The sequence below is a fragment of the Sarcophilus harrisii genome, chromosome 3, assembly GCF_902635505.1.
Source record: "Sarcophilus harrisii chromosome 3, mSarHar1.11, whole genome shotgun sequence".
Classification (NCBI taxonomy): Eukaryota; Metazoa; Chordata; class Mammalia; order Dasyuromorphia; family Dasyuridae; genus Sarcophilus; species Sarcophilus harrisii.
The window spans coordinates 407,450,298-407,469,991 of NC_045428.1; the positions used below are offsets into that span (position 1 = coordinate 407,450,298).

Sequence of the window (19,694 nt, forward strand, 5' to 3'; positions counted from 1 at the left end):
TTGAACCTTAATCTCAGTGGATTTGTCTTAAACAGAAAATAAAATACATATGTATTTTGGTATGGGAAAAGAATGGGAAAGGGAAAAGGAAAGGAGGAGAGTAATAGAAGAGAAAGAAGAAGTAGAAGGGGAAAGGAATAAGTAAGGAAGAGCTGAAAAAAAAGGAAAAGAGAGAGGTAGTGGTTAGGAGAAAGAAGAGAGAACTCATGCAAGTGGATTCTATTTTCTCAGTTAAATGTGAAGTGTGAAGAAAGTATTGAGCTAGAAAGCATATGTCGTTGAATATGTGGATCAATAAATGACTGGTGACTATGTCCTCAAGAGTTCGACTAAACTCTGAACCAATTCCGTTGTCCCACTAAAGGAAGCAGGATGGCCTAAGAAAAGATGTAGCTGGGGTTTTTAGGAATTTAAATTTATACATTATAATTGGAAAGTACCTTAGAGGCCAAACCCAATACTCTTACTCAGAGATGTTGAACCTGAGTCCTAGAGAGGCTAAGTTTTTTTTTTTTTTTTTTTTTTTTTCCCTGTAGATTCACACAGCTAGTAATTATATGAAGTGGTATTTGACCCTTAGTCTTCTTGATTCCAAACTCAACCTCTTATTACTATACCTGTTCTGGTACCTGAGCCTCTGGTTCTGAGCAAAATTATTATTGCTTATGACTTTGCTTCTATGAATTTGTTTCTTGAGTGTTCTAAACACATATACTGTATGTTTAATGTGTGTGTTCATGTGTGTGTTCCCCTGAAGAGAAAGATCAGATTTGCCTTTACTGCATTTATTTTGTCTGTACTTTCACCTGAAATGCACATTTAAAAGAGCTTAATACTAAGCCTTTTTTTTTTCAGAACACAAGAGATGCATTTCTAATACAAGCTCCTTTTTTTTTTAATTCCTCATTTAGTTACTTATCCTGTTTGTGGCTTTGTTGAGCTCATTTAGTTCAGAGAACTTTGCAGCAATTCAAGTGAGCTCTGAATCCAATAATCTGAAACTTGCAATGGCAAAGATTCAAAAAGGCTTACATTATGCAAAACGAACTTTATTTGACCTCATTGCAAAAGGGTTTTCTGAGAAGACAATTTCAAATTATATCAAAGGAAAGGAAAATTTAAATATGAAGAAGAATGTCACATCCAACCATACAGTTAATGACATGAACAAAAATTTCCAGAAATATGAAAATAGAATTGATAGTATTGGAATCAGCTTGGAGAAATATGTCAAAAACAAAAGTGATTCTTCTTCACTTATTCCTAATCCTAGTTTCTCAGGACCAGCACCAATTGCTTTAACAGAATCTGATCTTGAAAATGTCTGTTCCACCAAAGAATTTAAGAATGGATTGGACACTGAAAGTAGCAAAGAGGTAAGAAATATTACACGAAATTTTTTTTATATTATATTGTTTGATATAGAAGCAATGTGATTTAGGTCTTTAAGAATAAAAACACTTTTTAATAGCAGAAAATTACATAGACTATAGCCTATGTGATAATAAATATTTACATTAGTAGTATTCATCAAAAGAAAAACTAATGGCCCACAACTCTGATTTCCTCAATTTAGGAACCTTCTAGGGAAGGAACTCCTTCAAGAAGTACAGATTGGCAACAGTTTAGCAGCTAATAACCTTAGAGAGATATCCTTAGAGATTGTTGAATAGTTTGACCCGGGTCATATAACTAGTCTGTATAAGGGTAGAATTTGAACATGTTAAAGGTTGCCTTTTACTCCTTTACTTTCTTTTAATGGAACTCTGAGAAGATAGTATAAATTCTGTGATTCTTTATTGTCAATAATGTTTTACATGCCAAAAACTATCGCCTAAGGATAACTTTAAAATGTCAATCCATTCTCAACTTGAAGGAAAGCTTCAGGTGGTATTGGCCCTCAAGCCAATCCCTACTTTAATAATTGGTAATAACACATATATATGAAAAACATGTTTAGTCTCAAGAGGGATTCATACTTTCATTATATGTATTATATTTGAGCTAAATAAAAACAAAAACAACAATGTTAAGTGTGCATGAAAATCCAAAAACTCCTTATAATAATTCATAGATTTCTAGTCATCCATGGCCCAAGATGGGAAACCACAACTGTAATTTTTAAATGCTATTTTGCATGTAGAAAACTGAATTACAGTCCTGATTTTTATCAGTTTTTGTATGGCTTTTGGGGAATCATTTAATCTCCTATTTGTTATGAGTCTTCAATTATAAGATTGTAATTTCTTAGTTTGGGACCTATTGTTGGTCAATTAATGAGAGCCAGAGTACTTTTTTTGTTTGTTTGTTTGTTTTGTTTTGTTTTGTTTTTTGATTTTTTTAAATTTATTTAATAGCCTTTTATTTACAGATTATATGCATGAGTAACTTTACAGCATTAACAATTGCCAAACCTCTTGTTCCAATTTTTCACCTCTTACCCCCCCCCAGATGGCAGGATGACCAGTAGATGTTAAATATATTAAAATATAAATTAGATACACAATAAGTATACATGACCAAACCGTTATTTTGCTGTACAAAAAGAATCAGACTCTGAAATATTGTACAATTAGCTTGTGAAGGAAATCAAAAATGCAGGTGGGCATAAATATAGGGATTGGGAGTTCAATGTAATGGTTTTTAGTCATCACCCAGAGTTCTTTCTCTGGGTGTAGCTGAGCCAGAGTACTTTGAGTTTAAAGCATGATCCTTAAAAAAAAAAAGAAATCTAACATGTAGACCAAAAGATATCTTGTGAGATCCTCTTTGAGAATAAAGGATAATAGCAATGTACTTTCTACTTTTTTTTAATAAAAATGGGGGACAAAGAATGTTGAACTCTATATTTCCCTAGAATTAAAAAAAAAAACAGCACTCAAAAATATAATCTGACCAGGGAAGAGTATACTAGTACTATTTTCTCCCATTTCCCATACTATTTACTCATATTGTTTACATTCTTCTAAAATCATCCAAAAATTTTCATATGAATTGTTGTCTAGCCACAATTCCCTATTTTGGACCTGGTTTTATTGTTCAAAACTAAACTTAGGATTTGACATTCATTCTTTTATATAATTAATCTACCTATTATTCTCAATAAAATTAAATTTGTATACTGTCTTTCACTTGATATGTTGGCAATCCTTCCCACTTTCATGTCATCTGTTACTTCAATGCCATTAAATGCCTTTATCTAATTTACTAAGAAAATTTGTTACTTTTACTAAGAAAAGTTAAGAACAAATACCTGGCTAGAAACTTCCTTCCCAATTCAGTCCAATGATTAATGCTTATTATTCAAATATGGTTATTCAAAGAATTCTAAATCCAACTACCTATTGGATGATCTAGCCCCAAACATGTGTCTTGCACCAAGAGAGAAATCTAGTTAACCTGAATCTAAGAAATTCCCCCATTTTCTCTACTGGAAAATTATTTCTTGTTATTCTATTTTCATTGATTTAGCTAATAGAGTTTTTTTTCAACATTGTGTGACTAATTTATCTGTTTTTTATCTTTTGTCATCATCTGTTACTAGTTTGATTAAGCATTCTTTCTTTATCTATAGTTGCGAGAGGGATAAACCCACTTTTTTTTTCTTTTTAAAGCTTTTTTATTTTTAAAATATGTACATGGATAATTTTCAACATTCATTTTTACAAAACCTTGTGTTATAATTCTTTCCCTTCCTTCCCTCTACTCCCTCCTCCAGACAGCAAGCAATCCCATATAGTCAAACATATACAATATTTCTACACATATTTCCACAAATATCATGATGCACAAGACAAATCAAATCAAAAAGGAAAAAAATGAGAAAGAAAAAAAATGCAAACAACAACAAAAAGAATGAAAATACTATCTTGTGGTCCACTATCCTTTCTTTGGGCGCAGATAGTTTTCTTCATCATATAACCATTGGAACTGGCCTGAATCATCTAATTGTTGATGAGAGCAGTGTCCATCAGAACTGATTATCATATAGTCTTGATGTTGTCATGTATGATGATCTCCTGCTTCTGCTCTTTTCACTTAGCATCAGTTCATAAGTCTTTCCAATCCTTTCTGAAATCCAAGTTTATCATTTATTATAGAACAATAATATCCCATAACATTCATATACCATAATTTATTCAGTCATTCTCCAATTGATTGTCATCCACTCAGTTTCCAGTTTCTTACCACTACAAAAAGGAATACAACAAATATTTTTGCACATGAATCCACTTTGTTTTTCTGGTATCAAATCATGAAGAATACTTCTATTTACTTGTTCTTCAAATTCTGTTGACCCATTTTATCTGGAATTTACTTCTTGCCTCTAACTCCTCAACTCAGCACCCATCTTTAAACAGCTCTTATCTGTGTGACCAACTTGGCATTTCTTAGCCCTTTCTTATTGGACACTTTTTATCTCAGTTCAGAAAACTAAATTATAGAAAATACTTAATTTGTGGCAAGACCTGTTACTTCCTGTGTTCCATAAACACAAATATAGGATGAGCATAACACAGGATATTTTTCTTCCTATTTTCTTTTTTTTTTTTTTTGATTTTTTTTTCTTCCAACTATAGGATAAGAACTTCTCATCCTTTCTACTTATTCAAAATATAGCATGAACTATTTTAGCACTTAGAACATAGGTACCACTTGCTTTAGAAATGAGAAGTTCTAGGTGAAGAAATGTTGACATATTGGCAATCCTGAGTAGTAGAGGTCTGAAGAGAGACCTCAGAGTAGCTTCTGACCCTTCCTCTCAGATCATTCTTGAAATATCCTTCTAATTTCAACCACTATAGGCCATTTATAGTTAGTTCTAGTCCTAGATATTCTGTGTATATATTCTCTATTCAGATTCATTCCTGGCAAAACTACTTCTACTATGCATTTATCTGTTTCTAAATTGTATAATGGTTATTTGACTGCCCATCTCAAACCTCCTTAATGTATTATAAACTTCTCCAGAGTATATAGTTTTGTATCTTCTTTATCCCCTAAAAGAATAACTTGAACATAAGTATTTAGTAAATTACATTTAATAGAATTGAATTGGCATCGAGATGATTCCTTTTTTCCAATTGAAGCTCAAGGTTGTATCATATGTGTGTCTTCCCACAAAGCCAAATTGCAGTCATATTTCAAGAATCATAGCATGAATCTCCACTTATACTTCTTTCATCAAATGATAGACTAGTTCAAAGGAAAAAAACTTAATTAAAAAATATAGCAAAACAAGCAACAACAAGAATCCCTCCATTTATCTGGATTTTCTTATCACTACAAGTGAGTAGAAGCCTTCTCATTTAAATTAAATCTGTTTTTTGAATTTCTGTTATTCTCCCAAAGCTACAACTCCCTGGAATCTTTCTACTGTTATTTAATGCTTGAAATTTTATTTGTTGTTGTTGTTGTTGTTTTGATATTCTTACCGTACTTCATGGTCTATGTGAATCATGACCTTGGAGCAAGACACTAAAAGGTGAAAGTGGTGATGATTCAATTGTATTACCAAATCCAGTACACAGGCATGGATGGAAAGAAAAAAATTAAGTGTGAATATACCTTTAGGGCTTGTTTTATATTAACCATAATATATAGGTCTATACTTTTATTCTATACTTTTGTTATTGATATTTAGCATAAATTTCTTCTTTTAATAAAAATGACATTGAAATAAGCTCTAGTCATTTAGAAGATGAAAACTTTCTTTTTCTTGGGGAATGGGCATGGTTTTTAGAGCTTCAACCAAAATAGTTTCTTTGAAGATAGCATGGCTCCCATCCTTGCATCTGGGGAAGGTGAAAAAGTAATGGATAAACCTCTGAAATCAGATGAACCAGGTGCCTGCTTTACATATGGTAAGTGAAACATAGAATACATATCACAGTTGGTATTTTATGCTATTGTTTTGAATTTTGTATCAAACATTGATAATAATGAAGTTTGTAATACTTTTCATTTTAAACCATTCATTACTATTTTGGCATCATGAATACGTAAATTATATCACAGTGTCCTAAACACAATGAATAAATATCTTTAAGTGAGAAGAAAAAAACAAAAATACCAAAGAAAATGTACAATTTTATCACAAAAAAACAATTAACGTGGGCAAGAAGAGATAATCTAAAAAGCATCAGACTGTGAAAATTGTGTCCACCCCATAAATGCCTGGATAGGTTATTTTTTAAAATTGAGTGAAACTGCCCAGACTTATTAGAATAAGAATTCAAAATAAAAATAGAATCCACTAGTGAGTTTCTGAAAGAAACCCCAAAATGAAAAGTCCCAAGAGCACTATGGCCATTAATATTATGTGACAGTTACTTATTGATATTATATGATAGACACACTCATATAATTTTCCATGTTTCCTAATTCCTTATAATTTATGTAATGTGAACTCTGGCTTCTGTCCATAAAGATTCAAAAATTTTCCATGTAAAAAGTAAGATTCTTTAGTCATACCATCCTTCTTCATTCTTGCTTACTTATTTCATAGAAATTCATAGATTTAATTATGACACATGTCTGCAATTATAGCCATGTACTGATAGGATTCTATCATGCTAATGGTACTACATACTAGATAATTGGAGAATGGAAGTATTGTAATTACAACATATTACATAGATATCATTATTTATTGTGGTTCAATATTGTCATTACCTGGATTCATGGCAGTGTGTCACATATTCAAAATGAGTTGACTTAACTACCCAATTTATATTTAAGATCCAGCCAACAACAGCACTGCTGCAATTTGATGTCACTTGTATCATGCAAAAATCCAATTCTCAGCCTATTTTTATAGAAGATAAGCTTTAAAAATTATGTCCTTATTAATAGAAAGTAAATTTAATTCAGTATCTTTGCCAAGAAAATCCCAAATGAGGTCACAAAAAGTTAGATATAACTAAAGCAAGTCAACAACAACAAAATTTTTCCCAAAGAAGAGACTTTAAGGCTTATTCTTTGCTGGGCTTGGCTTGAAGCTCCTTTCCTATTATTATAATAATCTATCCTTATGTGTATACTTCAAGGTATCTGCATGAGTGTCACTGTTCTTCTATGTAGTCCTGGAGTCAATAATAGAATCTACAAGTGGTTCTCTCCATTCACTTTAAAAAACCCACAAAACAAATATTTTTGGAGCTTAATGAACTGTTTGTGGGATATCTGGTTGTCTTTTTGAAAATTTATTACTTATTTTTAATATACATTGTAGGAGAGAATCATTGTGGGAGAGAGAAATAGAAAAGGGAAAATCCTTGGGAGAGAGAGAAAAAAAAACAGAAAAAAAAAAAGAAGTGAATATAGCCTATGTTTATTTACATTTAGTATTTATAGTTCTTTTTCTGGATCCAGATGGCATTTTCTGTCTAAAGTCTGTTGAAATTGTCTTGTATTACTGAACCATTGAGAAGAATAAAGTCTTTCAAACTTGATATTGTGTATTCTTGCTGTTCTTGTGTACAAGGCATTCCTGGTTCTGCTGGTTTTGCTCACCATCAGTTTGTATAAATCTTTCCAGGCCTTTCTAGAATCAGCTTGTTCATCATTTTTATAGAACAATAATATTCTATTACCTTCATATACCACAATGTATTCCACTATTCCTCAATAATGGGCATTGACTTATATTTGGTGTTTCATTACAATTTTGCTTTTAATAGGTTGCATAAGAAGATTCCCTTACTGTGAGGCCAATGTGAACTCTAGAAAAGGAAAGATTTGGTGGAATATAAGGAAAACCTGCTATCGGACAGTAAAACACGGGTGCTTTGAAATTTCCATAATTCTCATCATCTGGCTCAGCTCTGTTGCTTTGGTAAGTGAAATAACAAGCAAGGATGACACTGATGGGAATATTTATCCCTAAAATTATTTTCTCACTTTCTCATATCCTTCCTAACACCCACTCTTAGTCCAGAGTAGAGGAGGTAAGGAAGCAATCATTTATTAATAATTTATTATATGTCAGTAATTATGCTAAGTGCTTTACAAATATTATCTCATTTCATCCTGGTACCAACCTTGGGAGGTAGATGCTGTTATTATCCCCATTTTATGACTGAGTAAACTGAGATAGACAGAAATTAAGTGACTTGCTTAGAGTCATGTAGCCAATAAGCATCTGAATTCAAGTTGGAACTCTCATTTTGCTGACTAGTTGACTTCAGCCTCTGTTCTATCCACTATTTTGCCTAAGGAAGAACCTCAACTCCTACTTTATGAAAATTAGCAAGGCTATGAACTATAAGTTTCCTCTTCTCTTTCCTTTTTTCCAATTTCTGGGAAAAGGAAGTATCTTCTTTCCAAAGACATTCTCTCTATTTATGGACTTAATTGATTCATATGGAGTCTTCTGGAAGCTCATTCCCCTTTCTGTCTCCCATATTGTTTTATCTATTGTATTTTCTCACAGAGGCAGTTATATGGCATAATGGATGGAGCTCTAAGCCTGGAATCAGAAATCCCTGAGTTCAAATCTAGTCACTTGCTAACTGTTATAATCCTTGGCAATTTTCTTTATTTGGTCTACCTACCTCATCTATACAATGGGGTGATCATAACCTCTTTATCATAGAATTACTGTAAAGATCAAATAAGTTAAACAATTTGTCTCATAACTGACATGCAGTAGATGTTTAATAAATGCTTGTTTCCTCCATTCTTTTTTCTATCTTCTTCCTCTCTTATTGATAAATATAATTATTGTTTGTTGAGGCACAATTAATTGAACAGTATTTTATTGATCCATGCATACCCTTTCTGACTGAGCCTCTGATGAACCAGGGGATAAAATTATAAAACGACTAGCTCACGGTATTAGCTGTCTTTGGAACCAGGTCTGAACTAAAAGACTTACATAGTTGATTGAACATACAATTTTAGCCTTATTCTTAACATGTTTTAACAAGAAATTATTTCCTTTTCTCCTCTCATTATAAAACAAAACTTGTCCATGAATTAATCAATTGTTTTATTTGTACACAGATTTTTGAAGATATTTACATCGAGAAGAGAAAGACTATCAAGATTATTCTAGAATATGGTGACATGATCTTTACTTATATCTTCATTTTAGAGATGTTTCTAAAGTGGATGGCTTATGGATACAAAACATATTTTAGTAACATCTGGTGCTGGCTGGAATTCTTGATTGTTAATGTATGTATGTTTAATCAGATTCTTAAAAGACCATTCACCTGCTTACAATTTTATTAATTAATTACTATTTATGAAAAGCTTTCTATATGCCAGGTACCACAATGACTACTATAAATATAAAAGAATGAAATGATTCCTGCTTGGAAGCAGCTTGCATTTTATTAGAGGTAGATGATATAAATATGAATAAATATATCCAAAGTAAATAAATACACAGTCAATTTGGGGTTGTGGGATATTAGACATTGAAACAAAGAAAAAATTCTTTATGTCAAAGGTTTTTTTTTTTAAAGGAACAAATGATGTGAAGAACAGATGTGAAGTAGGAATGAATTGTAGTTATGGGAAATGGCCAATACAAAGACACAGGCATAAGAAATAGACTACCATGTATGAAGAGCAAGAAGGTTTGTTGATCCAGACCACAAAGTACAGGAAAGGGAATAATTTTTCTATAATAAGATTGGAAAATGAGTTTGTCACCTTGTTTTGATGGTCAACAACAGCTAAATAGTAAAGCTTATCTTTGATCCTAGAGGCAGTAGGGAGCCATTCTAATTTATTGAGCAGTAGGGATGTAGTTGAACCTGTATTTTTGGGAAAAAATGTTTTGTCACCTATGTGGAAAATACTGTCCAATAGCAAAGAGAGTTGAGGCAAGAAGTGTAATTGGAATTTACTTGCAATATTCCTAAATTAAGACTTCTTCATTGGGTCTGAACTGAGTACAGAAACAAGATATGTCTTGGAGATTAAAGAAAAAAGATTTGTCAACTAATTGGTTATGCTAGGTAAGGCTGTAGTTTCAAAACTGGATTGCTGGGCAAATGGTGATGAACTCAAAAGATAAGGAAATGTAGAAGTTGTGTAGGATTGGGGAAAGAGATAACAAGTTTGGTTTTGGACATGTTAAATTTGAGATACATCTGGAACATCTGCTTTGAAATACCCAGTAAGTAGTTGATATTGAGGAGAAAGATTAGGGATCATTGTCCAAATTGTGCTTATCAGCATAGAGCTCATAATTAAACATATAGTTGTTTATAAAGTTAATAAATTAAAGAAATTCATTATTAAAATGAATAGAAAGTAGTCTGACAGCTTTGAAATACCCTCACATTATATGATATGGAAAGAGTAACCTGAAAAGGATGATGAGAAGTAGCTTTCAAGTAGGTAGAAAGATAAAAAGAACACAGTCACAGAAAAAAAGATGGGGAGAGAGGAGAAAAGAAAAAGCAAGATGAGAGAAGAAAATTTCCAAAATAGTAGAGAATACACTGAATATTTCCTGAACTCTTCCCAAATTTCATAAAAATCAAAATTAAATTAAGCTTCTGAATGAATTTTAAAGTGAAAACTCACAAACATTTGGAGTGAAGTGATTTTCCAACTTAAGATATTGGGAAGGACTTCACAAAAGTTCTTTCAATTAGACAGAAGTGAACATGGCCAAGTACAGGTATGGTGTAAGGTGGCCCAGTGCAGGGAGGCGTGGTATGGGGAATTTAACTTGAGGGGTTCATACAAAATACAGCAATGTTGGCTACTTTGTCCTGGTTTGGAAAGCCAAAAGAATAGCAGACCAACTGTGAGACCTCCCTCCACTGCATCTGCAAAAGGCAAACTATGAGGCCCTGAACCTCAGCATTACAGTCTGGATATGGCCAAGATAACCTGGTACAGTGCGAAAACCTGCAGCACCACTGCCTACAATGCAATCAGTAGTAAACCCTTGTCACACTTCAGAGGAAGCTCATAACAATCCACTCTGTGCCATAACAATCCACTCTGTGCCATAAGAGCAGATCTCAACCTTTAAAATTGAATAAAAAAGGGGCGGAGCCAAGATGGCAGGGAGGACACATGCATCTATCTAAACTCTTCCTTGCCTTTCTTCTTGATATGGTCTTGGAATTAGTCCTTGACTAAAAAAAAACCACAAATATTGGGAATACAACACATTACCAACACAAGATATCCTGAAAATTCACCAGAAAAGGTCTGTTTTTGCTTGCAGGACCAAGTGCAGATCTCAGGCAGGCAGCAAGAGCACCAAAGGCAGCTAATACTGAACAGACCAGAGAGAGGCGGGATGTGGTCTCAGGCAGTAGAAAATTTGCCGGGAGAACTTTACCACACTGTGAGCTACTTTGCCCTGGCAGCAAGCCTACAGTAGATCAGTAGAGAAGCTATAAACACAGGGGATAAAGATTTCAACCCAGAAACACTAGGGTCTCTCAAGACCTGGCCACACCCAGCCAGCACTCAGAGTAACTCAACACATGCTAGAATCTCAGAGTGCAACCACTGTGCAGGCAGCACAGCCATTGCTGTTCCGCTGCTGCTTCACTGCTATTTCCTGTAGTCTGTATAGGAAGCTTTGTAATACCATACTACCCAAAAAGCAGACCACATTTCCTTTTTTGTTTGTTTGTTTTGTTTCTTTTTTGTCAAAATGAGTAAAAAGTTAAAGCAAGCTCTAACTATAGATAACTTCTGTACTGATAAAGAGCATACTTCAGATGCTAAGGAGATTAACAACAGACTGTCTCCAGATGAATCCCCAAAGGGGGATATGATCTGGTCCTCAACACACAAGGCTCTCATAGAAGAAATTTAAAAGGCTCTTACAAGAGAGCTAGAAGGAAAATGGGGAAAGGAAAGGGAAGCTTGGCAAGAAGGTCTGGATAAGTCAATCCACTCATTAAAAGAGAGTGGATAAAGAAATCAAATCCCTGAAAAACAGCATTAGTGAATTGGAAAAGGTAAACAATTCCAAGGAAAACAGAATTAGTGAATTGGAAAAAGAAAATAGCTCTCTAAAAAATAAAATTGACCAAATGGAAAGAAATTCCATAGAACAAAACAACTAATTTAAAAAATCAATTGGGCAATTACAAAAAGAAAGTTAAAAGTAAATGAAGAAAATAATTCATTAAAAATCAGAATTGAACAAATGGAAATGAATAACTTGAGGAGACACCAAGAATCAGTCAAACAAAACCAAAAAAATGAAAAAAATTGAAAAAAAATGTTAAATCCCTACTTGGGGAAAAAACAGACTTGGAAAACAGATCTAGGAGAGATAATATGAGAATTATTGGACTTCCTGAAAATTATGATGAAAACAAAGAGCCTAGACACTATTTTTCAGGAAATCATCAAAGAGAACTGCCCAGATGTTATAGAAACAGAAGATAAAGTAGACAATGAAAGAATGCATCGATCACCTACTGAAAGAGATCCCAAAATGAAAACTCCAAGAAATATTGTGGCTAAATTCCAGAACTCTCAAACCAAGGGAAAAAAATACTACAAGCAGGTAGGAAAAAAAAAAAAAAAAAACAATTCAAATACAGAGGAGCCACAATAAGGATTACTTGGGATCTAGCAGCATCCACATAAAAGGATCAAAGGGCCTAGAATCTGATACACCGAAAGGCAAAGGAACTTGGTATGTAGCCAAGAATAACTTACCCAGCCAAAGTAAGCATTTTTTTCCCAGGGAAGAAAATGGACATTTAATGAAATAGGTGAATTTCATCTATTTCTGATAGAAAGAGATTAAAGGAATTAGAGTAGTTAATGAGGAAACCAAATTATCACTCTTTGCAGCTGATATGATGGTATGCTTAGAGACTGCAGAGATTCTACTAAAAAGCTATTAGAAATAATCCACAACTTTAGCAAAGTTGCAGGATACAAAATAAATCCACATAAATCTTCATCATTTTTATACATCACCAACAAAATCCAACAGCAAGAGATACAAAGAGAAATTCCATTTAAAATAACTGTCAATAGCATAAAATATTTGGGAATCTATCTGCCAAAGGAAAGTCAGGAACTATATGAGCAAAAAATACAAAACACTTTCTACACAAATAAAGTCAGATTTAAACAATTGGATAAATATTAAGTGCTCTTGGATAGGCTGAGTGAATATAATGAAGATGACAATACTACCTAAACTAATCTATTTATTTAGTGCTATATTAATCAGACTCCCAATAAACTATTTTAATGACCTAGAAAAACAGCAACAAAATTCATATGGAAGAACAAAAGGTCAAGAATTTCAAGGGAACTAATGAAAAAAAAAAAAATCAAATGAAGGTGGCCTAGATGTACCTGATCTAAAACTATATTATAAAGCAGCAGTCACCAAAACCATTTGGTATTGGCTAAGAAACAGACTAGTTGATCGGTGGAATAGGTTAGGTTCACAGGACAAAATAGTCAATAACTATAGCAATCTATTGTTTGACAAACGCAAAGATCCCAACTTTTGGGATAAGAATTCACTATTTGACAAAAACTGCTGGGAAAACTGGAAATTAATATGGCAGAAAATAGGCATGGACTCACACTTAACATCATACACCAAGATAAGATCAAAATGAGTTCATGATTTAGACATAAAGAATGAGATTATAAATAAATTAGAGGAACATAGGATAGTTTACCTCTCAAACTTGTGGAGGAGGAAGGAATTTGTGACCAAAGAAGAGATCATTATTGATCACAAAACAGAAAATTTCAATTATATCAAGTTAAAAAGCTTGTGTACAAACAAAATTAATGCAAACAAGATTAGAAGGGAAGCAATAATCTGAAAAAACATTTTTACAATTAAAGGTTCTGATAAAGGCCTCATTTCCAAAATATATAGAGAATTGACTCTAATTTATAAGAAATCAAGCCATTCAACAATTGATAAATGGTCAAAGGATATGAACAGAGAATTTTCAGATGATGAAATTGAAAGTATTTCTACTCATATGAAAGAGTGTACCAAATCACAGTTGATCAGAGAAATGTAAATTAAGACAACTCTGAGATACCACTACATACCTGTTAGATTGGCTAAAATGACAGGAAAAGATAATGACAAATGTTGGAGGGGATGTGGGAAAACTGGGACACCAATACATTTTTGGTGGAGTTGTGAATGGATCCAACCATTCTGGAGAACAATTTGGAACTATGCTCAAAAAGTTATCAAACTGCATACCTTTTGATCCATAGTTTTACTACTGGGCTTATATCCCAAAAAGGAATATTAAAGAAGGGAAAGGGACCTGTATGTGCCAAAATGTTTGTCGCAGCCCTTTTTGTAGTGGCTAAAAACTAGAAATTGAATGGATGGCCATCAATTGGAGAATGGTTGAGTAAATTGTGGTATATGAATGTTATGGAATATTATTGTTCTGTAAGAAATGACTAACAGGATGAATCCAGAGAGGCTTGGAAAGACTTACATGAACTGATGCTAAGTGAAATGAGCAGAACCAGGACATCATTATACACCTTCAACAACACTATATAAGGATATATTCTGATGGAAGTGGATTTCTTTGACAATGAGAACATCCAATTCAGTTGCAATTGATCAATAATGAACAGAATCAGCTACACTAAGAGAAAAAACACTGGGAAATGAATGTGGACCACTTGCATTTTAATTTTTCTTCCCACGTTATTTTTACCTTCTGAATCCATTTTTCTTGTGCAACAAGAGAACTACATGGATATGTACACATATATTGTATTTAAGATATATTTTTAACATGTTTAACATGTATGAGACTGCCTGCCATCTAGGGGAGGGGGTGGGAAAAGTTGGAACAGAAGTGAGTGCAAGGGACAATGTTGAAAAATTACCCATGCATATGTTCTGTAACTAAAAAGCTATAATAAAAAATTTAAATTCCAAAAAAAAATATTGAACAAAAAAGCCCCTCCCCAAAAGAGCTCTGGCTGTAAAGAGGTGCTGTGGAGACAAGGAACATGAGAACATAAACCCAGATGAGGACAGCAAAAGTAAAATGTCTTCTGATGAAAACTCAAAGCTGGATATGAATTGATCTGCAACTCAAAAGTTTCTCTTAGAAGCATTAAAAAGAGTTTTAAAAGAAAGAAAAGTGGGGAAAGAAAATGAGCTTAGAAATTTTTTGAGGGAAAGCCGACAGTTTAGAAATGTAAATAAAGAAATTGACTGAAAAACAAAACAACTCCTTAAAACTAAATATGGTGCAATGGAAAAAAAAAAATATATATATATATATATACCAAAGTTATCAACATTTTAAAAATAAGTTTGATGAAATGGAAAAAGAAAACAACAAAAAATGGAAAATTAAAAACAGAATTGATGAAATAGGGAAAAATCCAATGAACACAAAAGTTCCTTTAAAAATACAATTGGCCAAATGCAATAGGAGGTTTTTTAAAAAGCTAACTAAGAACATAATTTACTAAAAATTAGAATTGAACAAGAAAGTGAATGACTAAATGAGGCATCAAGAAACAGTCAGGCAAAATTTTGTAAAAAATAGAAGAAAATGTAAAATATCTCATTGGAAGAACAACAGATGTGGAAAATACATCCAAGAGAGACAATATAAGAATAACTAGTCAACCTGAAAATCATGATGAAAAAATCTGGACAACATCTTTCAAGAAATCATCTAGGGAAACTCACCTGATATCCTAGAAATAGAAGGTAAAATGGTGATTGAAAGAATGCACCAATCACCTCTTGAAAGAGATCCCTAAAATGAAAACTCCAGGGAATACAGTAGCCAAATTCCAGAATTGCTAAATCAAGGAGAAAATACTGCAAGCAGTCAAAAAGAAACAAATCAGATATTGAAGAGCCACAATCAAGATTACATAACAGTGTCCATGTTAAAGGATAGGAGGACCTGGAATATGATATTTTGGAAGGAAAACTGCTTGGATCACAATCAAGAATCCACTACCCAGCAAAATTAAGCATTTTCTTTCAGAGAAAAGGTTCTATATTAAATGAAATAGGGGATTTTCAATCATTTTTGATGAAAAATAACAGAGTTAAATAGAAAAGTTGGATACAAGATTCAAGAGAAGCATAAAAAGGTAACTGGAAGAAAATAAACTGTTTTAAATGTAAAAATGTTCACATCCCTACATGAGAAGATGATACATGTAATTCTTAAGAACCATATTTCTTCTGGGGCAGTTTTAAAAAAGGATATACTTAGAGTGTATATGTATAATTTGATTTTAATGTGATGATTTAGACAAGAAATTAGAAATGAAAAAGATATTGTACTGAGAGAAGAGGAAAGGAGAGGTAAAATGGGGTAAATTACATCACATGAAGAGGCAAAAGAAAAACATCTATTACAGTTGAATGAAAGAAGGGAGGAGGATGAACATTTTTTGAACCTTAATTTCATAGAATTTGTTCAAAGAGGGATTAACAAACAGACTTAGTTTAGTATAGGAGTTTGTCTCACCCTAGAGGGAATTAGGAAGGGAAAGGGGAAAGAAAAAAGGGAGACTAAAAAAAGGGAGGGCAGAAGTAGAAGGGGAAAGGGATAAGAAAGGGGAGGCTAGAAAAAGGGAGAGTAGATTGAGGGAAGTGGTGTCAGAAACAAAAAAAATGGTGAGGAGGGAAAGAATTAAAGGAGAGAAAAAAACATAACTTGGGAAAAATAGGATGGTGGGAAATACTGAGTTAGTATTCTGAATGGTGAATGTGAATAGGATGAACTCTCTTCCCAAAGTCAGAATCCTACAATTTGCTATTTACAAAAAACACTTTTGAAGCAGAGAGATACATAAGAGTAAAGATAAAAAGCTAGATCAGAAGATATTATACTTCAGCTAAAGTTAAAAAAAAAAAAAGCCAAGGTAGTGATTCTCATCTCAGATCAAGCAAAAGGAAAAAAAAAAGATTATATTAAAAGAGGTAAGGTAGGAAACTACATCTTGCTATTACATAATGAAGTAATATCAAGACTAAACCTGTATATAGTGTTATAGTATCCAAGTGGTGGTATAGCATCCAAATTCCTACAGAAGTTTAGTTGTAAGTGACTTGCAAGAAACAGCAAAACTATATTAATGGGGAATACCTCCCTGTATCAGAGATAGATAAATCTAACCACCAAATAAATAAGAAATTAGAGAGGTTAATAGAATCCTCTGGATTCCGAATCCAGACCTTCTGGAGATAATTGAATAGACACAGAAAGGAACACATATTTTCTCAGCAGTACATGGCACCTACACAAAAATTGATCATGTATTAGAACATAAAAACCTCACAATCAAATGCAGAAAGGCAGAAATAGTAAATGCATCTTTTTCAGAACATGATGTAAAAAATTACATATATTAAAAGGCCATAGAAAAATAAACGAACAAAATAGATAAACTTTTGGTGAATTTGAGTAGAAAAAGGCAAAAAGAAACTAAAATACTAGTATCAAAAATTAAAAGGATGAACTTAGCACTAATGAAGAGAAAATTTAAGCAATATTTAGAAGTTATTTTGCCCAATTGTATGCAAATTTGTATGCAATTGTATGCAAAGTTGATAATTTAAATAGAAATGAATGAATACTTACAAAAATATAGATTGTTCAGATTAATTGATATGTAAATAAATTACTTACATAGTCCCATTTTTGAAATACAAACTGAATAAGCCATTAATGAACTCCCTAAGAAAAAATCTCCAAGGTCAGATGGATTTACAAGTGAATTTTAATATTTAAAAAATAATCAATTCCAATACTACAAAAACTATTTGAGAAAATAGGGAAAGAAGGAGTCCTCACAAATTCCTTTATGACACAGGTATGATGCTGATACCTAAACCAGGAAGGGCTAAAATAGAGGAAACAAAATTTTAGACTTACATCCCTAATGAATATTGATGCAAAAATCTTAAATAAAATATTAGCAATGTGTTTATAGCAACCTTTCACCAGAACAAGACACTATGACAAAATAGGATTTATACCAGTAGTGCAGGCCTGGTTCAACATCAGGAAAACTATTAGTATATTTAACTATATTAATAAACCAACTAACAGATATCATAAGATTATGTAGATGCAGAAAAATCATTTGGCAAAATACAAAATCATTCCCATTAAAAAATACTGAAAAGCACAGGAATAAATGGAATTCTCCTTAAATTGAAAAGAACCAACTATCTAAAATCACTAGCAAGCATAATATATAATGGGGATAAGCTAGAAGCATTCCCAATAAGATCGGGGTGAAACAAGGATGCCCATTATCATCAATATTATCTAGTATTGTACTAGAAATGTTGGTTTTAGCAATAAGAGAAGAAAAAGAAATTGAAAGAATTACAGGAGGTAGTGCAGAAACAAAGTTATAACTCTTTGCAAAAATATGATGGTATATTTAGAGAATGCTAGAGAATCCACAAAAAACAACTAGAAACAACTTTAACAAAGTTGCAGGATATAAGCTCACACAAATCATTAGTATTTCTATATGTTATTAACAAAGCCCAGCAGCAATAGATAGAAAAAGAAATCCCATTTAAAATAACTGTACATAATATAAATATTTGGGAGTCTACCTGCCAAGTCAAAGCCAGGAACTATATAAACCCTAGTATAAAATGCATATTGCACAAATAAAGTTAGATCTAAACAGTTGGAAGATATCAAGTGTTCATGGGTAGGCCAAGCTAATATAATAAAAATGACAATTCAAACTAAATTAATCCACATATTCATTGGCATACCAATCAAGCTGCTAAGAAATTAAATTATAGAATTAGAAAAAATAATTAAAAATTCATCTGAAAGATCAAAATGTCAAGAATTTCAAGGGAATTAATGAAAAATACAAAGGAAGGGGATCTAGATGTACCAGACCTATAATATATTATAAAGCAGTAATCATCAAAACTATTTGGTATTATTTGGTACAGTAGTAATCTAGAATTTATAAATCCAAAGACTCCAGCTTCTGGGATAAGAACTCACTATTTGACAAAAATTGCTGTGAAAACTGGAAAATAGTGTGGCAGAAACTAAGCATTGATCAACACCCTTTACCAACATAAATTCAAAATAGGTTCATATTTTAGACAAAAGGTAATTCCATAACAAATTAGGAGAACAAGAAATAGTCTACCTCTCAGATCAGTGGAGAAGGGAGGAATTTGTGACCAAAGAAGAACTAGAAAACATTATGAAATGCAAAATTGATAACTTTGATTACATTGTTTTTTTTAATGTACAAACAAAACCAGTACACCCAATATTAGAAGGAAAGCAGAAAGTTGGGGGAAAATTTTTTACAGCCAGTGTTTCTGATAAAGGCCTCAATTCTAAAACATATAGAGGACTGACTCAAATTTATAAGAATATAAACCCATTATAATTCATTCCCTGACTCATAAATGGTCAAAGGATATGAACAATTTTCAAAAAAAAAAAAAAAAAAAAGAAATTAAAGCCATTTCTAGTCATATGAAAAAAAATGTTCTACATCAGTATTGACTGGAGAAATGCCAATTTAGAGGTACCACTTCACACTTCTAGATTGGTTAAGATGACAGGAAAAGATAATGGTGAATGTTGAAAGGATATGGGAAAACTGGGACACCAAAGCATTGGTGGTGGAGTTGTGAACTGATACAACCATTCTGGAATTCAATTTGGAAGTAAACCCAAAGGATTATTAAACTG

The 19,694-nt window shown here is 32.5% G+C and overlaps 1 protein-coding gene across 4 annotated transcripts in view; it reads left to right on the top strand.

The window, feature by feature from the left end:
- The window catches only part of LOC100932957 (sodium channel protein type 9 subunit alpha-like), a 148,288-nt gene that overhangs the window by 90,827 nt on the left and 37,767 nt on the right, over positions 1-19,694 (top strand). For all 4 annotated transcript variants that reach the window (XM_031960528.1, XM_031960532.1, XM_031960530.1 and 1 more), the window contains exons 16-19: positions 912-1,376; positions 5,744-5,864; positions 7,683-7,837; positions 9,007-9,180. In XM_031960528.1, coding sequence (XP_031816388.1) covers positions 912-1,376; positions 5,744-5,864; positions 7,683-7,837; positions 9,007-9,180 — 915 coding nt within the window. The remainder of the gene's footprint in view (positions 1-911; positions 1,377-5,743; positions 5,865-7,682; positions 7,838-9,006; positions 9,181-19,694) is intronic.